At 37.4% G+C, this 23,934-nt stretch overlaps 1 protein-coding gene across 4 annotated transcripts in view; it reads left to right on the top strand.

Moving 5' to 3' along the window:
- LOC136863028 (transcription factor Clamp) overlaps positions 1–23,934 on the top strand; it is a 213,624-nt gene that overhangs the window by 124,332 nt on the left and 65,358 nt on the right. For all 4 annotated transcript variants that reach the window (XM_067139346.2, XM_067139343.2, XM_067139344.2 and 1 more), the window contains one exon: positions 3,234–3,300. In XM_067139346.2, coding sequence (XP_066995447.2) covers positions 3,299–3,300 — 2 coding nt within the window. In that variant the 5' untranslated portion in view covers positions 3,234–3,298. The remainder of the gene's footprint in view (positions 1–3,233; positions 3,301–23,934) is intronic.

Genomic DNA, 23,934 nt, shown 5'->3' with positions numbered 1-23,934 from the left:
CCATCCTTTCAGCAATTTTTCATCCTTCAAATTGTAACATTTCAACTGAAATAGAAAATCTGTCTGCTCGTGTTTTACGTACGTACTCCATATGATCATTTTTCCAGTTGTGGATATTGCACTTTTTTCCTGCGAAATGCCTGCCAAGTATGTAACTTTTTTAAAGTGTATCTTTAATTAAAATCCAATGCCACACATTCTTTTCATCAACATCAAACTTCCTTCCCACTTCTCTATTATTTTCTATTTTATTTCGCGTAACACACCACTTGTAATTTAAATTTCGAATTGTAGCTTGCTGTGGCATGACCTACGTTTCTCAATTTACAGCGGTGAACTGACGTGTAAACAATGAGTACTACTAGGTACCATACTTTCACCACCCTCAGCCCTTCAGCTAAGGTTGTTCTTGGTACCGTTAGGTGAGCATTGGACTCTAAGGAATGTACAACATTGCCACATTTTGTGAAACAAAGTTACATACTTTGAGTCTACAACAGAATTCATAAAAAAAAAAAAAAAAATCTCCCCATAAATATCCCAAAATACAGATGCGGCTTATACATGTGAGTGGCCTATACACACGTAAATATGGTAATGTTTCAGGTCTATGAATGTCTTTCATGGCTCTAGTTGCTGCTGTTGTAACTATATTATATGTATGATTTAGTTTTCTTTTTTCTACAAAGTGTACTTTATTATATTAACTTTATCGTTTCATCTCCAAACCTCATTCAGTTCTATGAAATAAAATTTTCATGTCTTCTGTACGTAGTTCTGCTTGAAATGCTAGAAAATTATTGTAAGTGTAAAAGTTTTCCTTTTCTTCGTTTCTTATAGTATTTATTTAATTTTGTGTTTTATGGTGTATATGTAATACCGTATTTGACCAACAAAAAATGTAATAAAATGTTGAAAGTTATTATGATGATGTAAAAGAATAAGATGGTATTTTTTGAACCTAACCTAACCTAACCCCATGGCACTAAAGCCCTTGAAGGGCCTTGGCCTACCAAGCGACCGCTGCTCAGCCCAAAGGCCTGCAGAATACGAGGTGTCATGGGGTCAGCACGGCAAATTCTCTCAGCTGTTATTCTTGGCTTTCTATACCGGGGCGCTATCTCACCGTCAGATAGCTCCTTAATTCTAATCACGTAGGCTGAGGGGACCTCGAACCAGCCCTTAGGTCCAGGTAAAAATCCCTAACCTGGCCGGTAATCGAACCCAGGGCGTCCGGGTAAGAGGCAGGCTCGCTACCCCTACACCATGGGGCTGGCTAGTATTATTTTGTACTTTGCAATATTCTTATTCCCACCCCAGATAGCTTTTAATTAATTTCCATTTAGCAGCAGTCCTCTGGTCTTCAGGAAACAATAAGTTCAGTGTTTACTCAGTGGTCTCTGCAGACTGCTTTGGCCTGACGGGAAATTCTGTCGGCAGTTCGGACGGACCACTGGCACTCAGTGTGTGAATAATTGATCAGACTTAATTTTAATTATTATCAAAATATAATTCACCTCCCATGTAGATACAAACCGCATGGATACCCACAACAAATATATCATCGTTGTTCCTACGGAATACCTCTATGTGATATGTGAGTTCAGAACTTTGGCCGGTAAGGTCCTGTCATCAAAGGCCCAATATTGTTCGAGTAATTTCAAAGAATTCTTGTTCTTGATGGTATATGTGCTGTGCGTCATTGTTTCTCCCACAACATTATCACTTAGTGGTTTTTGTAGGCACAATGACAATATTTATATGGGTTCAGCTGTTTCTGTGAAAAGTGCACCTGCAGGGAACTTATACAATATGATGCACTCATTCTTTTTGAGCGATTTTACATGGCTATGAATTCAAGAATGACAAATGTTCATGCATAAAATAAAATTTGATTTGTATTTTAGTACCCATTATCATAAATGAAACCGTATGAATGATAAGGTTGAAGTGTTTTGATCATGCTGCTGAAGTTGATGAAAGGAGTTTGACATGCTGAAAAATTTAGCATTACCAGAAAAGTAGGATAGAAGATGAGCATGATAGTTTGATACCGTACTTAAGTGATACATATTGAGCATTGAAAAACAAAGTTGTCATGCCTGATGATTCCAAAGTACAAATGCTTCATTAGACCTTTGTCTAATAATTTTTCACTTACGTCCATAGTTTGTGCCTGCTAAGTAAAACATATACTGTTAGAACATTGCGAAGTCAGAATTGAGTGGTTTAACCCTTCATATCTCACATTAATTTATGTTTAGTCTGCGTACATGAACTTCAATAAAGTTGAATATGCTTGACAGAAGCCATTGATATTGAGCCTTATTGAATTTGGTGGTGTCTGCAGACGTTCAGTGGCTTAATATTTGGCTGCTTTCTGTTGTGTGTGTCGTTTCCTGCACTGTGCTGCCATCTGGGATGAAAGTGGCCAAATATTTATACACAGAGTTCTTGCGTACCTAGCAGTATCACATGTAGTGTATATTCTCAGTTTGTTGCTATTTATCAAGTGTTTCTGGAGTGATTGCCGTATTATATCCCAATATTCATATTTATTTTCATGTAAGTATAATAATTTTTAACCATTGTCAGTAATGCATGTGGAGCTAATAGCTAATAGTGCGAACATTTTGCCACCAGCCTGTTGTCAGTACAAATGAACAGTGGCTTAATATTAAGCCACCAGGTTCTGAAGTTCGTTTGAAAGGGTTTTATGAAAAAGCAATATCAAATCAAATGACTTCCAACCAACAGTTACCTCTGCTACTAATAATGTTGTTCCAATAAAAAATAAAATTCAATCAATCAGGGAAAATTCAGGTGGCTAAATATTTAGTCACTGACCTGTAAAGGGTTAATACCAGCTCATAGGGTTTTTCAGTGACTATCTTTTAGAATTGAGTTTGTTTCTCTTAACTTTTCCTCACTCGCTCAAGGTAAAGAATGGTGCTTTTCTCTGTCTGGATAACTATTTCAGTCTTAAGTTTCCATTAGTTATTCTTCCACATCAATAACAGATACAACTGTAGCACAGGTTATTAGATAGGATTTATGTGCAGAGAAATTTGGAATTTGTGCCTAAAATGAATTATCGACAATACCATAAAATCTAATTTGTTGTTTAGTCAACTCTTTTTGATTAAGTTTGAATTAATTTTCCATTAAAAACAAAATTTGTAGCCTTGATCTAACAAGAGGAGAGTCAAAATACTTGTTTTCTCTTATTTCAGAGCCAGCTTAAAGATGCAGCCTAAAGTGTTTTAGATACTGACCTGGGTACAAAAAATAGCAACACATGTAAGTATAAAAGCCATTTTTTGTTTGCTTAACTTTTATGTGAATAGAGTATTCATGTGAAATCCAGCAGTACAAACCTTGCTTTTGTGATTTATTGCTTACTAGAGTGTTCCTGTAAATGGAAACAGTAACTGACAAGATTATTAAGTGTAAAGAGGTTTTAAATTAATGGAAATGACAGAAATTTAACCTCCAAGGAATTTCAGAATGCAGACACACACTTGGGGTGTTAATTTACGTTAATTGGTTGAGTTAAACTTTATGTAAAAATAACTCTTCTCTATGCTAAATGTTTTTATGGCCATATTTATAAGGTAAAATTAGTATAAATTGTGAAAAAAGTTGGATTTGTTTGCAGGGGAGTGAAAAATGAATTGGATGTCCAAATAATATCATCAGAACTGTTTTTTAAGCTTACTTGTCACAAGATTGGTAATGAATGAAGCAGATTATGGCATTTTATATGTTAATTATAGAAAATTCTAATCTAAATAGCATGAAAATTTACATATAAAATGGCCATTATAAAATGAGGAATTTTCTCAAATTTTAATTTAAAGAATCCATTCTAATTGGACAAAAATAACTCATAACATAGAATGGAACTTTCTTTACGTTTTTTTTAATTTGGTAGGGGGATAAATTACTACTCAGGAATGGGCTCTCACAGTTTAAATGACCATGTTCCATACAGACCAGCATGTTGCATTGGCAGTACATCATTTTAGATTTTTTCCAGTCCTTCCTTTACAAACCAAGAGAAGTTGAGTAGGTCACACTTGATGAGGCCACTGCTCTGGTGCAAAGTGGTAATTTGTGGTCTTGAGTAAGTCCCTTGCAAAGGGGACACTCTTAAGTAAATTGTCTAAAAAAGAAAAAAACAAAAGAAAAAAACAAAAGAAAAACCCTCAACTACTAGCACTTAGAGGAACCACTAATAATTTTACGGCATTAGATGCACAGTAAGGTCCCTCTGACTGCACACCCAACATTTATTCCCCTGTTACAATTCTAGAACCAACAAACATCTGCATGTTTTCAAATCTTAATAACATTTTTTTTCTTACTTATTTCTGATGTATTATGTGAATGGACAATTGCAAAAAGTGGTTCTAAATTTCCATCAACAATCAACTAACTGATAACTGTTAGGCTCTTCAGTCAGCCGAAACTGACTTTGAGTAAATACATTCCTGAACTACCTGAAAGAGAAAATGTATGGCAACAGTATTACACCTGCAAAAGAAACAATTAAAACATAATGGCATGTTTCGTTCTTGAAAGAACATCAGATTCTATCATATCACACTCAGATATTTAGAAATAAATGTTTATGTTTATATCTGTTTAAATACTTAGGAACTTGGTATCTGGGACTTATCTTAATGATGTCCTCCTTTGTCTCTAATGTTATTTGCTTTACGTCCCACTAACTACTTTTACGGTTTTCGGAGATGCTGAGGTGACAGAATTTAGTCCCGCAGGAGTTCTTTTATGTGCCAGTAAATCTACCGACACGAGGCTGACGTATTTGAGCACCTTCAAATACCACCAGAATGAGCCAGCATCGAACCTGCCAAGTTGGGGTCAGAAGGCCAGTGCCTCAACCGTCTGAGCTACTCAGCCCGGCACCTTTGTCTCTACTGTAGCGTTTACTGCAAGGTGTTTAAGAAAACACGAAAGAAAAGAATGAAACATATCATTCTTTTTTAATCAAGGTGTTTCCTTTGCAAGTGTAATACTATTATGATGTGTTTTCTCATTTAGGTAGTTTATAAATTACCATGTTCGATAGCTGCAATCGCTTAAGAGTGGTCAATATCCAGTATTCAGGAGATAGTGGGTTCGAACTGCATTGTCGGCAGCACTAGTAGCGGCCTTATGACATTAGGTTTGCTTCAAATACGGGCTGTACTGTGCGAGAGCGTTAGTTACCTGTGAGAATGGACGGAGTGACTGTGAATGGGTCAAGAATGCCTTTACGACGACGAAGAGGCCAGTATCAACAGCTCACTGCGGTTGAACGAGGCCGTATAATAGGGCTACATGAAGGTGGATTTTCTTTCCGCGATATTGCAGAATGACTTGGCAGGGATGTCTCCACTGTGCATGCGTGCTGGCAGCAGTGGTCACGAGAAGGCATGCTCGCAAGAAGACCGGGCTCCGGACGTTGGCATGGCACCACCGAGAGGGGGGAGGGGGGCACCGTATTCGGCGTATGGCTGTGGTGCAGTGGACTGCGTCTGCAGCAGCTATTCAAGCAGCAGTTGGCACCACAGTGACGCAACGAACTGTTCGAAATCGGTTACTTCAAGGACACCTCTGAGTCAGATGCCCTGCGGTGTTCATTCCACTTACCCCAAGCCACCACCATCTGCGACTTCAGTGGTGTCATGCGAGAGCTCACTGGAGACTGGAGAGGAGATCCGTTGTGTTTTCCGATGACAGCCGGTTCTGCCTCTGTGCCAGTGAATGCTGTGTGTTGGTTAGGAGGAGGCCAGGTGAGTGCCTGCATTCCACCTGTCTGCTACGTCAACACACTGGACCTACACTAGGAATTCTGGCCTGGGTAGCAATTTCCTATGACAGCAGGAGGACTTTCGTGGTTATCCCATGCACTCTGACTGTGGATGTGTACGTTCATCTGGTGATTCAACCTGTTAGGCTGCCTGCCATTCATGAACACCATTCCTGGGGGTGTTTTCCAACAGGATAATGCATGCCCCCATGCTGCTGTTGTAATCCAACGTGCTCTACAGAGTATAGACGTGTTGCCTTGGCTTGCTCGATCCTCTGGTCTGTCCCCAATCGAGCATGTATGGGACTCATTAGACGATAACTCCAGTGTCATCCACAACTGGTATTATCCGTCCCTTTATTGCCAGACCAAGTGCAACAGGCATGGAACTCCATACCACAAGCTAACATCCGGCACTTGTACGACACAATGCATGCACGTTTGCATGCCTGCATTCAACAGTCAGGCGATTACACCGGTTATTATTGGACCAGAATGGCATATTTGTGGTGGTTTTTCTTGTGCGGATATTAATCTGTAGTCTTGTATATTTAATTAATTAAATATATTACCTGGACAAATATATTGCCAAAATGTCTGTATTCTACACTCCTTATTTCGGTGTTAGGATAATTTTTTCTGCCAGTGTATGTTAATTCCCATAGTTGCAAGGAACAGTTCACTTCCACTCCCGTCATTGTTCCACATTTTCTTATTTGTTATTATTTAATAATTCCATATTTAGTATTTAAATTGTTTGAGTTTATTACACAAGTGAAATAAGGCAGTCCAAATATGAGTTAAATTCAGTCTTATGAGATATGCATCACTTTCACACTTGTACTTTTTGCTGCTGGACTTAATATAGTTTGTGCAAGAAGCAGTGATGTCAGGTATATTATCATCAGTCACATGTTGTGACTTGACATCAAGGGAGTCTTGGGCATTTGAACTGTAATTTTCACTCTTAGTAGATGGATTGTAACAATATTTTCTACTCCTGTTTGGGCATTTTATGCTGAAGAATATTTCTCCCAAACTGTCATATTTTAGCCTTTGTATAAATCTATGCACTGAGCTGGGCGTTGTTCATCATCTCCCTAGTTTTAATTTCTGATGCATCATCATCATTTTCCCTTATCTGGATCCAGCTAGTTTGGGGCATCTGTGGTACTTCCCCAACTTCGTCTCTCCATCCGCAGTTCTTTTCTTCTTATTATCTTCTTCTTCTTCTTCTTCTTCTTCTTCTTCTTCTGTTCCATTTCAGATTCCTTCTTCTTTTACCTTGATCAAGTCTATCCATCTTGCTCTGGGTCTTTCTCTTGCTCTCCCTACCTCAAACAGCCTCCATCATCTGTTTCGGTATGCTTCCCTCCTTCATTCTTTTTACACGTCCAAACCATCTTAGTCTATTCTTCTCAATTTCTGTTATAACTTTTCTACTCCAGTTTCCTTCATGACATCTCCTTTCCACACTCTATTTTTCCTTGTCTTTCCTATCACACTACTTAAGAATTTTCACTGGTTTGAATGTTACTCTCTTCTCTTCTTGTCACTGCCCAGATCTCTGCTGCATATGTCAGTAGGTGTATAACGTACATTTTGTGCACTACTTCCTTACAGTTCCTTGGTACCCTCTTCCAAACTAGATTTTGTACATTCTGATAGAATGCGTTTGCCTGTTGCACCCTTTTGCTTGAATATCCAGCCTTGAATTTTTCATTAGTTTGCTTCCTATGTATTTGAAGCTTTCCACAATTTCAAGGTTCTGATCTCCAATATCTATGATTCCTTTCCCTACCCTGTCACCTCTTGTTGTCATCATCATCATGCCTTCTCAACACTAAGTGCCGTAGCTTGTTTCACAATTTTCTCATTCAATATGGCCAGTTGTTTGTGTACTTCCGTAGCGTCTGTTCCCACACCACATCATCAGCAAATAGAATTACCTTCATCTCTCTTTCACCAAATGTTTCCTTCAACTCCTTCACAATTTCATCCATTACCATTATAAATAATAATAATAATAATAATAATAATAATAATAATAATAAAATTTTCATTTTCACTATTATAAATAATAGTGGTGACAGCACGTTTCCCTTTCTTAGCCCAGTAACATTCCTAAACCGTTCCGTACACCCACCTTGGATCTGAAACATTTGCCATACATTGCATGTAGAGTTTCTACTATTGGTTTACCAACAGCCTTTCTTTTCATAGTTTCCCATATATTTTCCCAAGGTAAGCTGTCATATTGCCTACTGTGTCTAGAAATGCCATCACAAGATCTTTTCCATATTCCCAATAACTTTCTATCAACTGTCTCATACCAAAGATTGGGTCCACCATTGATCTGTCATTTTTGAAGCTATTTTGCTCCTCTGCTAACTGTTCTTCCATCTTTCCTCTCTGTCTCTTTTCTATTATCCTTTCCCTTATTTGTTATAACTTGTGAAATGAGTGTGATTCCTTGATAGTTATTACAAATTGTCTTGTCCTCCTCAAAAAGAGATATTATCATTCCCTTTCCCCATTTATCTGGCACATTTCTACATGCATATATATTTTACCAATCAAATAGTCATTGTAGACCAAGAGATCCTGCTGTCTTTATCATCTCCATCCATATTTCATCTCTTAGCACCATTTTTGCACAATTTTCCACATTTAATATTTTGTCAAGATACTCTTTCATCTTTTCCATATCTCTTCTGGTTGTGTTAATAACTTTCCACCCTCTTTCACCAACTTGGTGTATACTGCTCCTTTCCTCTTACTTCTTTCAGGTTCATACAGCATCTTTTTACTCTCATTAACACCTCTGCTATCTCTCATGCGAGTCCATTCCAACTTTTCTTCAACTGCCACTTTTTTTTTCTTTACATTTCTTTTTCCTATCCTGTTATTTCCTTTTGCTTTCTTCTTTTCTCCCACTGCTTCCTTCACTTTCTCATTCCATCAGTGTGTCTCATTTTCTTTCACTCTTACAAATGTTTTGCCACAGATTTTCTCTACACAACTTACGAACGCCCTTTAAAACTTAGATCATTCCTCTTCCACACTTCCCAATTCCATTCCATGTCTGGAGTGTCATGTTTCAGGGTCTGCTGTAAAGGTTCCTGTACTTTTTTAAACTTTTAATTTCCATACTTCTATTTTCTTCTCTTTGTCTCCTGTATTCTTTCTATTTTTTCCCACTTTCATCCTTGCTACCACTACTTGATGATCTCCATCAAAAGCTTCTCCTGGAAGAGCTGTTGTTCTTACAGCTGTCTATGATTTTCTTTCTTAGACCAAAAACATTAATTGCAGTGGTTTCCCTTCTCTCACCTGAACCATATCCAGAGATGCCAACTATTACGATTCAATCGTAATAATTACGAATTACCCATCGTAATTACGCCTTTACGAATCACACACCACAAATTACGATTTGTTGTTGATTTTTAAATCTAAGTGCATGAAGTGTTCAAAAAGATACACAAGGAATGCCATTACAGCTTGAATTCTCAGAATATTATTTCCGGATTTCTCAGTGATCATTTATACCCCTTTCCTGTCCCTCGATTAAGAATATTTAGAGTTTTCATGCACCGAACGCAGTGTGTGCTTCCAGTACCGGAAATATAGGCACCTGTGAACTGGCATATCTTGCGGAGTGGTTGTTTTTGTTCCTCACATGATCAGACTTCCATGCAAGTATGCAAGTTTTTTTGTCTTTGTTTTAGCGGCATAGTGGTGACAAACTCCGTTTAATTGTGAATACTGTATGTGTGACTGTTGAAGAAGTATTTATTGCTATTTTAGTTGCCAAATTTACATATATTGCTCTTCTGAGATATATGGTAATCGTGTGTTACGAAATGCGAAAGGTTTGAAATAACGAAGCAATTTCTTTTGCAGGAAAATACGTGTGATTACGTTACCGTGACTAGTGACACTAGTAATAAACCAAAAATAGTTCAAAAATTTAGGGAGGAATACTCGAAGGAATGGCCCTGTTTACTGCGTTCCTCAAAATCTAATTCACACGTGTTTTGTAGTGTGTGTAGCTGCGATTTTTCAGATGCGCATGATGAGGAAGAACAAGACTGAATCCCGCGCTAATATGAACTCCAAACTGTTGTAAGATCTCTAAAAAAGAAAAATCTACGACCGCCCCCCCCCCCCCCCCCCCTCCCCTCCCCCGTGCTTTAGCGGCTGCATTACGAATTGCCTTTCTTGAAAGTTGGCATCTCTGCATATCATTCAACTAGTTTTCTTTCCAAACCATGTATTGCCCATAATCAAACCATTTCTTTCATAAAAATCAACACATTTTTCCCCTTAATCATTTCTCATATCTGTAAGGCGCAATTACTTCTTCATTCCCTAGTTCTCCTGGAATTCTTCAATATCCTCTTCTCTGTTTGGTCTTTCTCAATAAATAAATGAATAGATAGGTACTGATACACTTGTGTAAAGTCCTTCATTCCATTTTTTATTTTCATCTGAACTTTGATTATGTTATCGTTTATGCAATACACCATTTCCACATTCCAAGGATTAATTTAATTCCCTGCTCCATTTCTTGCCTGTTGTCTAACGTTCCAGTATAATCCATATCATTTTTCTCTCTTCCTTTCCCCTTCCACATTACTTCACTCAGTCCCATCATTGCTACATTCTCTTTCTCCATAAAATCAATGATCTCTTCAGCTTTCTCCATCAGGGTCATCACATTGATATTCTCCACCTTACATGTGATAAACTTCATGATATGATTCGTATTGACTTGCTCTATAGTTAGGCAAAATGCTAAACAATTTAACGTCATTCTCACTCTTGTGTACCTGCTGAGCCTCCATGAGGTATATTAATCTGATGAGTGAATACGTGTACATTCCACAGCAATATTTTCTTCAATTCTGTATTGATCAAGATAGAGCAACATGTTTGTTTACTGGTTTATTTGGTTGACGGAACATTTTATTTCTCAAAGAAGATTATATACAAGAATTTTAACTTCTGATTTTTGTCTCAAATATTGACTTATGAGAAAATTAGTATATTGTGTCCACCTTTCAATACAACACAATGTTGAAAACTTCACTCTATAATTACAATAATGAAAAGCATTATTTGTCACCAATACATGTTCTAGTCTTCTTTTTTTTCCTGACCATCTTCAGGAGTGAAAGCTTTTTGACTAAAGACATCTTGAGGTGTTACTGGAAAGCTAAAAATTATAGTACATGAAATGATGATGATGATGATTTGTTAAAATTAAAAGTCCTCCAGAAATTTATAGTGTGACTGAAAAAAGTCTACATATCTTATTGCTAAAAGTCACACTGTTCAAATGTACAAGGGCTAATCTGTTCAAGGTCCGATCAGCCATGAAATTAAAACCACAGTGAAAATCAACAATTTTTTATTTGCAACATTTAGCTACATTGTCCAGCTACTTCTCTACATAGTCGCCGCTCCAACATAGACATGTTGTAGCCTGGTACCAACTTTCCAATACCCTTGTCATAGGAGGCAGCCACCTGTGCTTTCAGCCACTTCTCTACTCTGGTCTGCAGCTCGTTGTTTGTGCCAAAACTCTTTCCCCCTATCATGTGGCAAAGAGATGAAAAGCAGAGAGAGCAAAGTCTGGGCTGTATGGTTTGTGATCAAACACTTCCTGTCGAAAACGCTGCAGGAGTCTCTTTGGTGCAGCTGCAGTGTGCGGTTGAGCATTGTCATGAAGAAGGATAATGCCTGATGACAACATTCCTTGTTCTGAATTGGCCTTCGTAGACGGTGAGGAGTCATGCTGTATGAGGCTGCAGTGATGGTCGTAATCCAGAATTTCCGCTGGTAGCTGTAATATTGCTTTAGTTCCACTCTTTAATATTTTATCAGTGTTCATCAGAAAAGTTTGGTAAATGAGAAATCTTGTTTAGGAGAGTAACATGGAGTGGGTAAATAAAGAGTGGGTGGTACTGAACTATTTAGGGTTGAAAATATCTAATTTTGTTGCAACAGTGGTGAAATAAAAAGGGCCTCAATATTGTTTTGTGTCTTATCGAGCACAACTTGTAGATTGAGTTTTAGTTCATTAATAAAGTTCATCCCTAAGTAGCAAATGGCACTTCCATTGCACTGTGATTTAATTTCACAGCCATCATTTACGGTGACATTTTATTTCATCAGCTGACCTTTCTTGATAGAAAGAAAAGTTGATTTTGAACTGCTGATGTCCAGACCGATTTCCTTAAAACGTCCATTGGTAGCTCGGTGGCAGAATCTGTCAATATCACCATATCATACTTGAAACACATCATAGTGAGGTTACGGTGTTCACCTCCTATAGTGAGGTTAGGTTGTTCATCTGAAAGTGGATAATTATAATTTCCTGCCGAGGAATCTTCATATAGTTCCTTCACAGTGTGATTGGTAGCAATATTAAATAATGCTGGACACAAAAAGCGAACCTTGTAGCACACTATACTTAAATTTCCATAGGTTTTGTTCCCTGTTCTGGTGACTGTATCTTTGTTATGTTACAGGCTTTAGAGCCATTAGCAGCCTCACCAGTTTTCTGGGCACACTAGCAGACTTGAACGTTCTCTGTAGGTGTGCATGCCCAACATTATCAGAAGCTTTGTGGATATCCAGAAATAGAGTATAATATATTCGTCATCTTTTTCTTGCTGAACACTCTGTAAAATGGCTTCCAAAATTCAGGTACAGGGTAATCCAATAAACGCAGAACCACAGTTGAGGCCTCCAGCCAGGCAATACGAAAGCAAGCTAGAGTGACTGCCTGATAAATTCGAATGCACTTTAAAATTGCTCACCCATGTGACTAAAGGAGATACTGGAAGTGCCTGCCTTCATTATCGACATATTTTGAAAATCTACAAACTCACATAATTGAACCACACTTTAACTGAGAATAGAATGAGATTGGGATCAGTTTCTCCATCATGCACTTTATTCAAAATTCCTTCACGAAATCTGATCCTATGCACTGGATCGCCTGGTTTAAGCTCTTGCAGTGCAATACATTTACAGGGTTTTAACTTAAGTAACTTTGTAGGCCTTTTGTATGGAACTGTAAGAAATTCCTATGCTGAGAAAGATGGCCAAGAGATTTTTAAGGATAATTTTTCAGGCGTTGTCCATTGTCTTCAAGATTTTCTTCTATTAGCACTGTACATCGCTTCTTATTCTTAATATTTCCTGTTTCACAAAATTTATTGACTAATTTATGAACTGTCCCACAACTGGAACTCTTTTAACACCTGGGAATTTCTCTTGAAGTAATCTCTTAACAGCATGAGCGGATTCTGTACGGACATATAAATAATAAATAATCACTCCATGTGGGATAAAATAATTAGACCTAATTATTGTTTTCCATTTATTCTCTCTTCAGTCTGCACACAGGCATTGCACTCACTGAAACACAAAAACTACGTTGCGAGACGAAGCCAGAGCTAATAGTAGTCCCTGCAGTCTCCCCTCCCTCCTGCGCAGCTGTCGGCTTAGTCGCTCTGGTTCCAAGGTACTTGGATGACCCAGTATTTATGTAACTACCAGGTGCGTTGGTGAAACCCCTCAAATTATTGTGAAATACAACGTAGTTCCGAAGCTGTTTATCAAGAATTTTCTCAGTGACTCTTCTAATAGCCAACGTCAGTTACTGCGGTCGTTTACATCCCCTCCTTTATGAACTTGAATTGTACAGGCTTACTGGAAGGCTGGTGGAACTACTCCTTTTGTTAACATTCTAACAGCGATGATTGCAGTTATTTCTGAATCTCATGCTTTTTCAAATCAAATCAAAATCTCTTTATTTGCAAATGAGGTGTCTACCTCGGTGGCAAATGCTACACTAAAATACATTATTGTCAAGCACTAAATTGTAAATTAACAAGAGAAGAAGAAAATTTTTCTAGAATACAATAATATACAATTTACGCTAACAATTTTTGCTATTAAACAGACAGATCATCCTTAATACATTTATATTGTTTACAAAATTCTACTTATAATATATCCTATACTTACAATCATAGTCAACTCATATACAGTATGTGGAATACTTCAAATAATACTATGCAACTGGTATAAGATTAAAATTTACATTGCATTTATTTACTTTTTTTTTTTTTTCCTCACCCATTTTGGAACCTAAGTAGCATAACAACCTGCTGCGTCTTAACCAGAGCCCCTTCTGCCACCACTTTTCAGAGTTCCTTAAGGGCCTTCACAGCTACCGTAGCGGTCCCAGCCCCCTCGAAGTCCCCACTGTACTTTACCCCTACAGGCAGTCCCCTACTTTGGCTGTCCAAACTCCATGGACCAGGGGATGGAATTAATTTTTTCACACACATTTTTTATTTACAATATCCTGCACTGGTCGAATGCCCTCTAACATTTCATTTATTTTCCCTGTTGCTGTTTATTCTCTTCTTGAATATCTGTACAGATTTTGGAAAAGGATCAAACACTACCCCTGGTAAACTGTTCCACTCCTTCACGCCCTTCCCAATGAATGAAGAAAATTTACCCCAATCGCTTCTGCTAAAATTCCTTCTAATTTTATACTTGTGGTCAGTTCTGCCAATATAATTATTTTCCAACTGAAGCCTCTCATGGATTTCTCCCCATGCTGCTTCTCCTGTATAAGCTCTATATAATCCTACAAGTCTAGTTTTCTCCCTTCTCTTACTTAAAGTTTCCCACCCAAGTTCCTCTAACATTTCTGATACAATACTTTTTCTCCTGAAATCCCCTGTTACAAATCTTGCTGCTTTCCTCCGCACACTATCTATTCCTTTTATTAGGTATTCTTGGTGAGGATCCCAAACACTGTTTGCATATTCCAATAATGGACAAACCATACTTAAGTAACTTTCTTCTTTTAATTCTTTGTTGCATCCTTTAAGTAGCCTCATAACATGTAACAATCTGTATGCTTTCCCAACAATGTCATCAACATGACCCTTCCAGTGCAAATTACTTTCAAATCTCACACCTAAGTATTTGCACTTGCCATCTTTTGGGATAACTACCTCATCCAAAGTATATTCAAATTCAGTTTTAAAGCTCCTGTTTGTAAATGTTGTAACAGTTGATTTGCCTCCTTTAACCTTCATATTATTTTCTTCAACCCATTGTTGGATACTCTCAACATCCCTTTGTAATTCTGAACAATTCTCAATGTTATTTATTTCCCTATAAACAATTATGTCATCTGCATACAATCTTATTTTTGATGTTATATTGTTCCCTAAATCATTTGTGTATATTGAGAAAAGTAACGGACCAATTATACTACCCTGTGCAATTCCCTTCCAAACTTTCTCTTCCTGTGATATATTATTTCCTACCTTGACTTTCTGAACCCTTGAATGTAGAAATATTCTTATCCAACGTATAACCCTTACGTCCAATCCTATTCCCTCCACTTTCTTTAATAATAATCCATGTTCCACTCTATCAAAGGCTTTGGAAAGATCTATGGCTATGCAATCTAACTGGCCTCATGAACCAATTCTTATCACATATCCCTCTGATGTACTTTGCTATTAAACTCTCCAGTATTTTACAAACTATACTGGTCAGGCTGATTGGTCTGTAGTTCTCTGGTTTCCTTTTATCAACCTTTCCTTTATAAATTGGTATTATTATAGATTCGTTCCATTCTTTTGGTATTACACTATTATTTATGACATAGTCAAAGAGAAATTTTAAATAAGGCACTATGTACCACCCCATTGTCTTTAATACCTCCCCAGTAATTTGATCACTTCCTGCTGCTTTTCCTTGCTGAAGCAGTTGGATTTCTCTGAAAATATCTTCATTTGTGAATGAGAAGCTTCTTGTTTCCCTCTGTGTCTCTCCCTCTGTATCTTCTGTTTCGGTTTCCAACTCCTGACAATCATCTACTGAATCTCTGAATTCCCTACTAAAGAGGTTTGCTTTCTCAGTATCTGTTAAATAGTGTTCACCACCTTCTCCCACCATTGTAGGAATTTGGATTCCTTACCCTTTTTGATTCCTGATATATGAATACAGCTTTTTCCATTTCCCTTTGTGGTCATTACCCTCTTGAAGTATGCCATTCATATATTTCTCTTTTGCTTCCTTTTTCACTCTATTCAGTTCCCTCATTAGCTGTTTTCTAGTTTCTCTATTCTCCCTAACCTCTTTGATTTTCCTGTTTACTATTCTACATTTTCTTTTTAATTTTCTTATTTCCCTTGTATAATAAACAGGGTCTGAGGTCATTTTACCCTTCTTAACAGGTACAAATCTCTTCTCTCCTTCCAAAATGATTCCCTTAAATTTAGCCCAAAGTGTATCCACGTTACTCCCTTCACTTATCCAACAACTGAATTGTGATGTAAGGAGAGTCCCAAATTCATCAACTTAGTTTTTCTGCATACTTTGTTGTCTTGTGTGACCCTCTTATTAAGCATTTTTGGTACGAGTCCTACATCCATTATTACAGCCTTATGGTCACCTATTCCTTCAATTACCTCAGTTTTATCAACAATATCCCATGGTTTAACCAAGAATACATCTAGCAAGTTATTGAGACGAGTCGATTCTTGGTGTAAATCCTCCCTCCCAAGTTAACTTATTTGCCAGTTTCTGTTCATGGGCTTCACTTGCAGCTTCATTCCATTCAACTTCAGGCAAGTTTAGATCTCTCCCAATTATTACCATATCATTATTATTGTTTTTATGAGTATAATCTATTATTTTCTCAAATATTTTCATGCCTCTTTCCTCTCTTCCAGGCTTATATGATCCTATAATTTCCACCTCCTTCATATTATCACAGACTAATTTTATCCCTAATATTTCATCCCTTTCATCGATAAACCATTCATGTGAACAATAAGTTTCCTTCACCAGAATAAACAGCCCCCCCCCCCTTTATTTCCTCTGTCTCTACAATAGACTGTATACCATTCGGGAGATAGTAGGTTCGAACCCCACTGTCGGCAGCCCTGAAAATGGTTTTTCTGTGGTTTCCTATTTTCACACCAGGCAAATGCTGGGGCTGTACCTTAATTAAGGCCACGGCCGCTTCCTTCCCACTCCTAGCCCTTTCCTCTCCCATCGTCGCCATAAGACCTATCTGTGTCGGTGCGACATGAAGCAACTAGCCAAAAAAAAAAAAAAAAAAAGACTGTATACCCTTCTGGAAATACTTCTCTATTACCCACCCCTTCTCTCAACCACGATTCCACTCCTATCACCACATCAGTCTCATAAGATTCCATCAATGTACCGAATTGTAATTGTTTATTTACTACATTCTGACAGTTTACCAAGAGCAATCTCAGACCCCCTTCCTCCCTAAAACTTGACTGTTGCAATTGGGTAACATTTGACTCATGAGTTGAGAACATCCCTGGAACCCAGATCCTTGTACATAGATCTTGATTTAAGGATCTGGGTTTTCTGGCAAGTTTCCCTGAATATGCCAGTTTAGTTGTATGGGTTTTCTTAAGTGCATATTAGTTTGCAAATCTCTGTTGATAATTGTAACAATTTGTATACAGAGAGTTGCTTTTCCATTACCATTCAGATGTAACCCATGCCTAGTGAACATTTGCCTGCCAAGACCTAAAGTATTTACATCATGTACAGCTTTGTTCACACAGGAGTCCTCTAAAAGGTCATACCTGGGTGGCACATTAACTACAATTACTTTTGAGTCAGGTAGTTCGGAAATCTTACCTCTGAGGGTCGTAATTAGTTCCTTACCTTCTTTTGCAGCAATGTCATTTGTACCACTCACAATTACCACATAATTGTCCTTCTCTAACACAGGATCACAACTTGAAAGGAAGTCTTCAGATTTGGCACCTGGTTTTATTAGTCCTAAAACCTTAGTTTCTGGATTATGCAGCTCATCCTTGATGCCTTCTGCCATACCCCGCCCTTGACTTTCTGCGTAGAGATGAATTTTTGGCGATCTTGACTTTCGGTTGGTTTTCTTCTTCTGTAGGTTACCTCCACTGGATTTAAAATTATTTGGAAAACTTGATGTGTCTTCTTCTGGAACTTGTTGCAATGACTGAAATCTATTTTGGCACTGCAAAGAGTTTTTTCCCCGTTTTAAGTTGTGCGTAGTTTCTCCCATATGTTTAACATTAGGCCTAAAATGGCTACGCGTCACTTCCGTCCACGGCGATCTTTCTTCTCCAATGTCTTGTTTATCTTCCAGTTTCTTTATTCTATCCTTAAGCTTTCATTTTCAAGTTTCATGGCACATAAGTCTTCTTGTAGCACTCATAAAATCTTAAGCATGGATTCGTAAGTCTCTCTTTCTTGTTGTTCTGCCTCACTATCAGTTTGTTTACACTCGGGACACAGCCATACACTTTCTTCAATATCAGTCCTATTTACAATATTTGCGCAATGAAAATGGTACCATTCATCACACTTATGACACAGAATCCCATTTTTAACTACTCTTCTGCATTTGCCACATTTTTCACTGCATCTTACACCATTATCCACCATGGATATCACAGACTCGCACAAAGTAGTCGCCATCTTGTCCCTTTTTTTTTTTAATAGCTAGGATGGTTATGTGATCGGAGCCACTTGCAGTATCTTTCAAGAACTTTTTCTTCACCAGAGCAATGTCTACTTTAGAAATGACTGGCTTAAATAATTTGTCTCGGTGAGTTCACTCTCGGTGCCCTTTTGTGTTGGTTCAGGTTACAAAATATGTTTGGATAGTACAACTGCAATACTTTTCTTTCAGTGTGAAAAGTGGTTGTTTACTTGTAAAAACATGTAAAAACATCAAATCAAATCAAAATCTCTTTATTTGCAAATGAGGTGTCTACCTCGGTGGCAAATGGTACACTAAAATACATTATTGTCAAGCACTAAATATTAAATTAACAAGAGAAGAAAATTTTTCCTATAATACAATATTATACAATTTACGCTAACAATGTTTTCTATTAAACACACAGCTCATCCTTAATAAATTTATATTGTTTACAAAATTCTACTTATAATATCTCCTGTACTACTTACAAATATAGTCAACTGATATACATTTGGCTTTCTGCTGCTGCTTAGAATAGTAAAATTGAGTTAATTCATTCATGTACTTCTGCTGTTGACAACTTTGTACACTTCTTAGCTTCAGTACCTCTCAGTCTGCCTAGGCTGAAACATCCCACCCAGAAATATTATGATTACTCGAAAAAAAAGGCCAGAAGAGAAGTTTCATTTGTTAGGTTTTCAGAAAACTTTTATTTCTATACTCAACTCTCGATTTACGGTAATTGGATCAACCGCATTGCTTCTTAACCACGATATGGAATGAACTGGTGTATGGCTTTTAGTGCCGGGAGTGTCCGAGGACATGTTCGGCTCGCCAGGTGCAGGTCTTTAGATTTGACTCCCTCAGGCGACCTGCACGTCGTGATGAGGATGAAATGACGATGAAGACGACACATACACCCAGCCCCCCATGCCAGCGAAATTAACCAATGATGGTTAAAATTCCCGACCCTGCCGTGAATCAAACCCGGGACCCCTGTAACCAAAGGCCAGCACGCTAACTATTTAGCCATGGAGCTGGACAACCGTGATATCAAAAACACTAAAAATGCATGAGTATTAGGATTTGCCATAATACAGTGTTGAGTCATTGCTGGAATACATCAACGGCCAGGATAATGCTCTCATCACCGAGAAACTTGTTTTGAGAAACTTGAGAAGCATAATAAAGAAAAAGTGTTTCTTGGCATAAAAGCTGAAAACCATGACTGATTATTTTCACGAAACAGTACAGTTAGGTAGTCTGAATATTTTTCTTTGACTTATTAGTTTCAACGAAAAGTGCTGTTTATTTTTTCCTTTATTAATTGTGCTAAGTGCTACTTTTACTGTAATGTATTGGGTAAGCTAATAAAAAACAATACAGTAGTATCATTTATTATAATTTTAACTGTACTTTCAGTACGCCCGTTCTATTTTAAAATTTTTGCGGGTTAACCATGATTTTACTTATCCAGGAAGCCTTAACCCTACGTTATCCCGGTTAATCGAGAGTTGAGTGTATTTAGTTAGCTCACTGTTGTATTCATCCATGACAGAGTAGTGGTGGTGTTTGTTATGATATCATTAAGTTGGCAAATCTCTGGGAAATTCTGTAGAATGCTAATTTTATTTTGCTTCTTGACCAAGATACCTCTATGCACTGTAGGATGAGCTCTGCTAATGTGGTTGCTTACATCCCTGTCAGATCAGTAATATTTTCTGTAGTGCTTGCATTGTACACCGCAATTATCCTGTGGTGGTGGTTCGTCAGAGAGGTTAAGAGCCATATTATAAACATGTGTTTGAAGACTGTTTATGAAATAGCAATAAATATACGTTTGTAAAAAATAAATTCATTATTAAAATTCACTTGTAGAACGGGTATTTAAGCTGACTAAAAATAAGAAATACATAAGGAGAGTGATTCTTCAACAAAAAAGCGAAGTATCACTGATCTTCATGGCAACTTTGTAAACAGTCCATTTGACATACATTTTGAGGTTATATTCAATAAAAAGTAAGCAGATACTACAGAAAATGAACACTGTCGAAGTGAATGCTCTAAAGAACATAATACAATCACAAATACACAATAAAAGACGTCAAAATTTAAAAGTTGTACAGTGTAGCGTAAGAAGAATTTAGTACTTTTGCAAAAACTATCTTATCCATAGAAGAGAGTTCTCATGCTAATAAGTTTACATAACATCCATAAAATTGCAGTATGTCATAATGCTCAATTGTGTTATGACATTTTGTCACTGGGTTAAAATCATCGTAGATACTATATATATATTCTTTTTTTTTTTTTTCATGAAAATATTTCTTGAAGGGGTATGGTATTTTTAATGAAGGTTTTAACATAACCCATAAGTCTGAAAATGGCAAAATGTAAATTTTGTTTAAATTGAGGGTTATGACATTTGCTGCTTCATGAATAAATAGAACTTCTAGAACTTGGTTATGTATAATAAAATTTCTACGTCACCAAAAATTTGCTACTGATTGATCAAATGTAGGAGATCCTCCACATTTTAATGCAAAAATTCCTGCTAATAAAAACATCAGCTCTGTTGTTTGCATTTTCATTAGGAATAATGCTAGTAATAATTTCAGGACATGATAGATTTCAATTGGAAGTAACAAACAGGTCTTGCTTGCCAAATTTTCTCTGAATTACCATTGCATCCTAATAATACGTCCATATGTCGGTACTCTTCAGATTGTATGTTTATTTTATGAATTATGCAGTTAATGACTGCATTTATGCTGTAAACAACTCTTGGACAATATATGTCTATTAGGTAACAGTTAGTGGTCCATAGAAGAGATGTTTCCTGTTGAGACAAGGAGCACTGAACGGAAAGCTACATACACTACATCTAGTCGAACACTAAGAAGACTTACAAGGAGCTGTACTGGGTGTAGTATGTGACAGAAGAAAGGACAAAATTAAACATACTTCTGCAATATTTTGTCTATGAAACTTGGCCTTCAATGAGTTTTTGGACTCGGCATAGCTACAGAAACATAGCTACAAATTCTGCATTTTGAGCATTTAATCATGTTACGTATTTTACTCACTTTGAGACTGGTATAAAAGCTTCCTAAATTTAGAAATAGATAGCCATAACCCATACTTCTCCTGAAAAATATGTATGGTACAGTTACATGAGAAGAGTGTGGCTCCATGGCTGAATGGTCAGCACCCTGGCCTTCTGCTTAGAAGACCCTGGGTTCGATTCCTGACTGGGCCAAGGATTCCTCTGGCTTGGGGACTGGATGTTTGTATTTGTCTTAATACACTTCTCTTCATCTTAGTACAGTACTGCCCGTAGGTATTTTGATATTCATATGTTCGTCCATACATAACGTAATGCATACCCATGATACAAGGCAAATAGGAAAATCTGTCTGTACTCTACTATCTATGTCTGAGCAGACAGTTCACCATTGTTTAGGTTGTGAAATCAATAAGGTGGAAGAACTATTGACCTATTGATGTGTAAACTGTAAGTATTTTTATACAGGAAATTTTACCAATAAGGGAGGTTTTCTGTTAAATGTAAGTATGATTTTCAGTTCTTACAACCAACCTGTATTACAATGGGGAAGGTAAAAGAAGTGTATTTAGTAGACCTTATAAGTGGTGATTGTTGCTTTGAAGACAGGCATTAGTGAAGTACAAGTTTCCAGAAACTTTAGCCTTTCTGGACAAATTGTACATGTTTGGAATAGAGTCCACAACAAGCAAGAAACACTATTAAAGTAAGACTCCATCTGGTCGTCCTAGAATTTTGTCCCCAAAGATTGAGAGACTCGTTCGCAGAAAATGTTTCTCTAGTCCCTGTACCATGGTAGTAGATATAAAAAATGATTCGGAAGAAAATTATAAGATTAAATTCGGCCTAGCTGCTATCAAATAGTACCTCAAAGCCCAAGGTTTACTGGGCTGAAGGCAAAGCAAGTAGCCTTTCATTTCAGTAAAGAACAGGACAGTCTGACTAGCCTTTGCTAAGAAATATAGTACCTAGACAGACAAGGATTGGGGAAAGTACTACGGAGTGATGAAAGTAAATTCATCATATTCAGCTCTGATGAAATTTTGTGGGTCAAGACACATAATAATATAAGGTAGCAAAAACCCACAGCAAAACATGGTGGTCATGAAATGGCTTGGGGCTGCTTTTCTGGAGTAGGTCCACTGGTGTGAATTGAAGGCAACCTGGATCAATTTCTGTATGGTACCATTTGCCCAACAAAACATCACATGGATGGTTATATCAGCATGACAGTGGTCCTAAGGATACTTCCAAGTACGTAAAAAATGCCTCACCAAGCAGAAAGTCAGGGTTCTTGATTGGCCTAGTGAAAGTCCAGACTTAAACGCAATTGAATACTTACGGGATGGATTTGGAAGGTATGTTAAATATCATACAGGTAAGAAGTTACCCTACAAAGCTTTAAAACAGAATGGTCCAAAATTCCTGTCTCATGCCTTGGAAAATTGGTGGATTCAATGCTAACTTGATGTGCAGCAGTTCTACAAGCAAATGCTTGTGTAAATAAATGTTAGATGATATGAGGCGACTATGAAATCGCAGAAGAGTTTTTGTCTCAAGTTATGTTTGTCAAAATAGTTCTGGTCTTCATGTATTACTATTTAATTATCCTTGATGTACAAATACTTTCTTGTAAATGTAATGGTTTGATTGGGTATGGAGATAAACATTATGTTAATAAAAGGTACTACCATACATTGCCTAATATTTGCGCTACGACTCCAACCTGTTGGCAGTGAAATGTGCCACCTGTTTGTCTACAACGCTAGATTAAAACGTAATATACAGGATCACTGCACATACTGTCACATTTCTTCTTTCCAATTAATTGTTGTTGGCGCCTGTGGATTTGGCCCAGTTTTACGGCTGGATACTTTTCCTGATCCCAATTTGTTGTGGAGGGATATACTCATCAGTGTGTGTTTCTGTGGTGGTTGGTAGTGTGGCATGTTGTGTGTAGATCAAGAAAAGTGTATTAATACAAACACTTGGTCCCCGATCTAGAGGAATTAACCCTATAGTACAGTTCACAGTTAAAATCTTCAACCTGACCAGGAATTGAAATCGAGCCCTTGGTCCTCTGAACCGAAGGCCATTACACTGACCATTCAGGTAAGGACCTGGATACATACTTTCTACATCTATTCCTTTAAAATTCCCTTGTTAGAAAATACTGCAATGTGACAATGTGAAGTCGGAGCAGGTACCTCTTATAGAGCATTAGATACCAATCTGAAGCTAGTTTCAAGTGTAGTACTTAAGCCTGCTTTTAGATTGCACTGATAGTTTCACAGACAGCTTCATAGACAACAGCAACATGACCACGAAGTTGAGGATTTATATAATGAGTGTGTATTTTATTATATATTCAATATTAACTATTAGCACCTCTGTCTTTGTGCCCTTAAAAAGAAAGGTAAGCCTACAAATGCCAATTTTGTAAAGAAAATTAGTGTTTATTGATTGGGACACTGGTATCGATAGCCT

The sequence above is a fragment of the Anabrus simplex genome, chromosome 2, assembly GCF_040414725.1.
Source record: "Anabrus simplex isolate iqAnaSimp1 chromosome 2, ASM4041472v1, whole genome shotgun sequence".
In the NCBI taxonomy this organism is placed as follows: Eukaryota; Metazoa; Arthropoda; class Insecta; order Orthoptera; family Tettigoniidae; genus Anabrus; species Anabrus simplex.
Note: the sequence above shows the minus strand (reverse complement) of the source record. Positions and strands in the feature narration are given on the sequence as shown.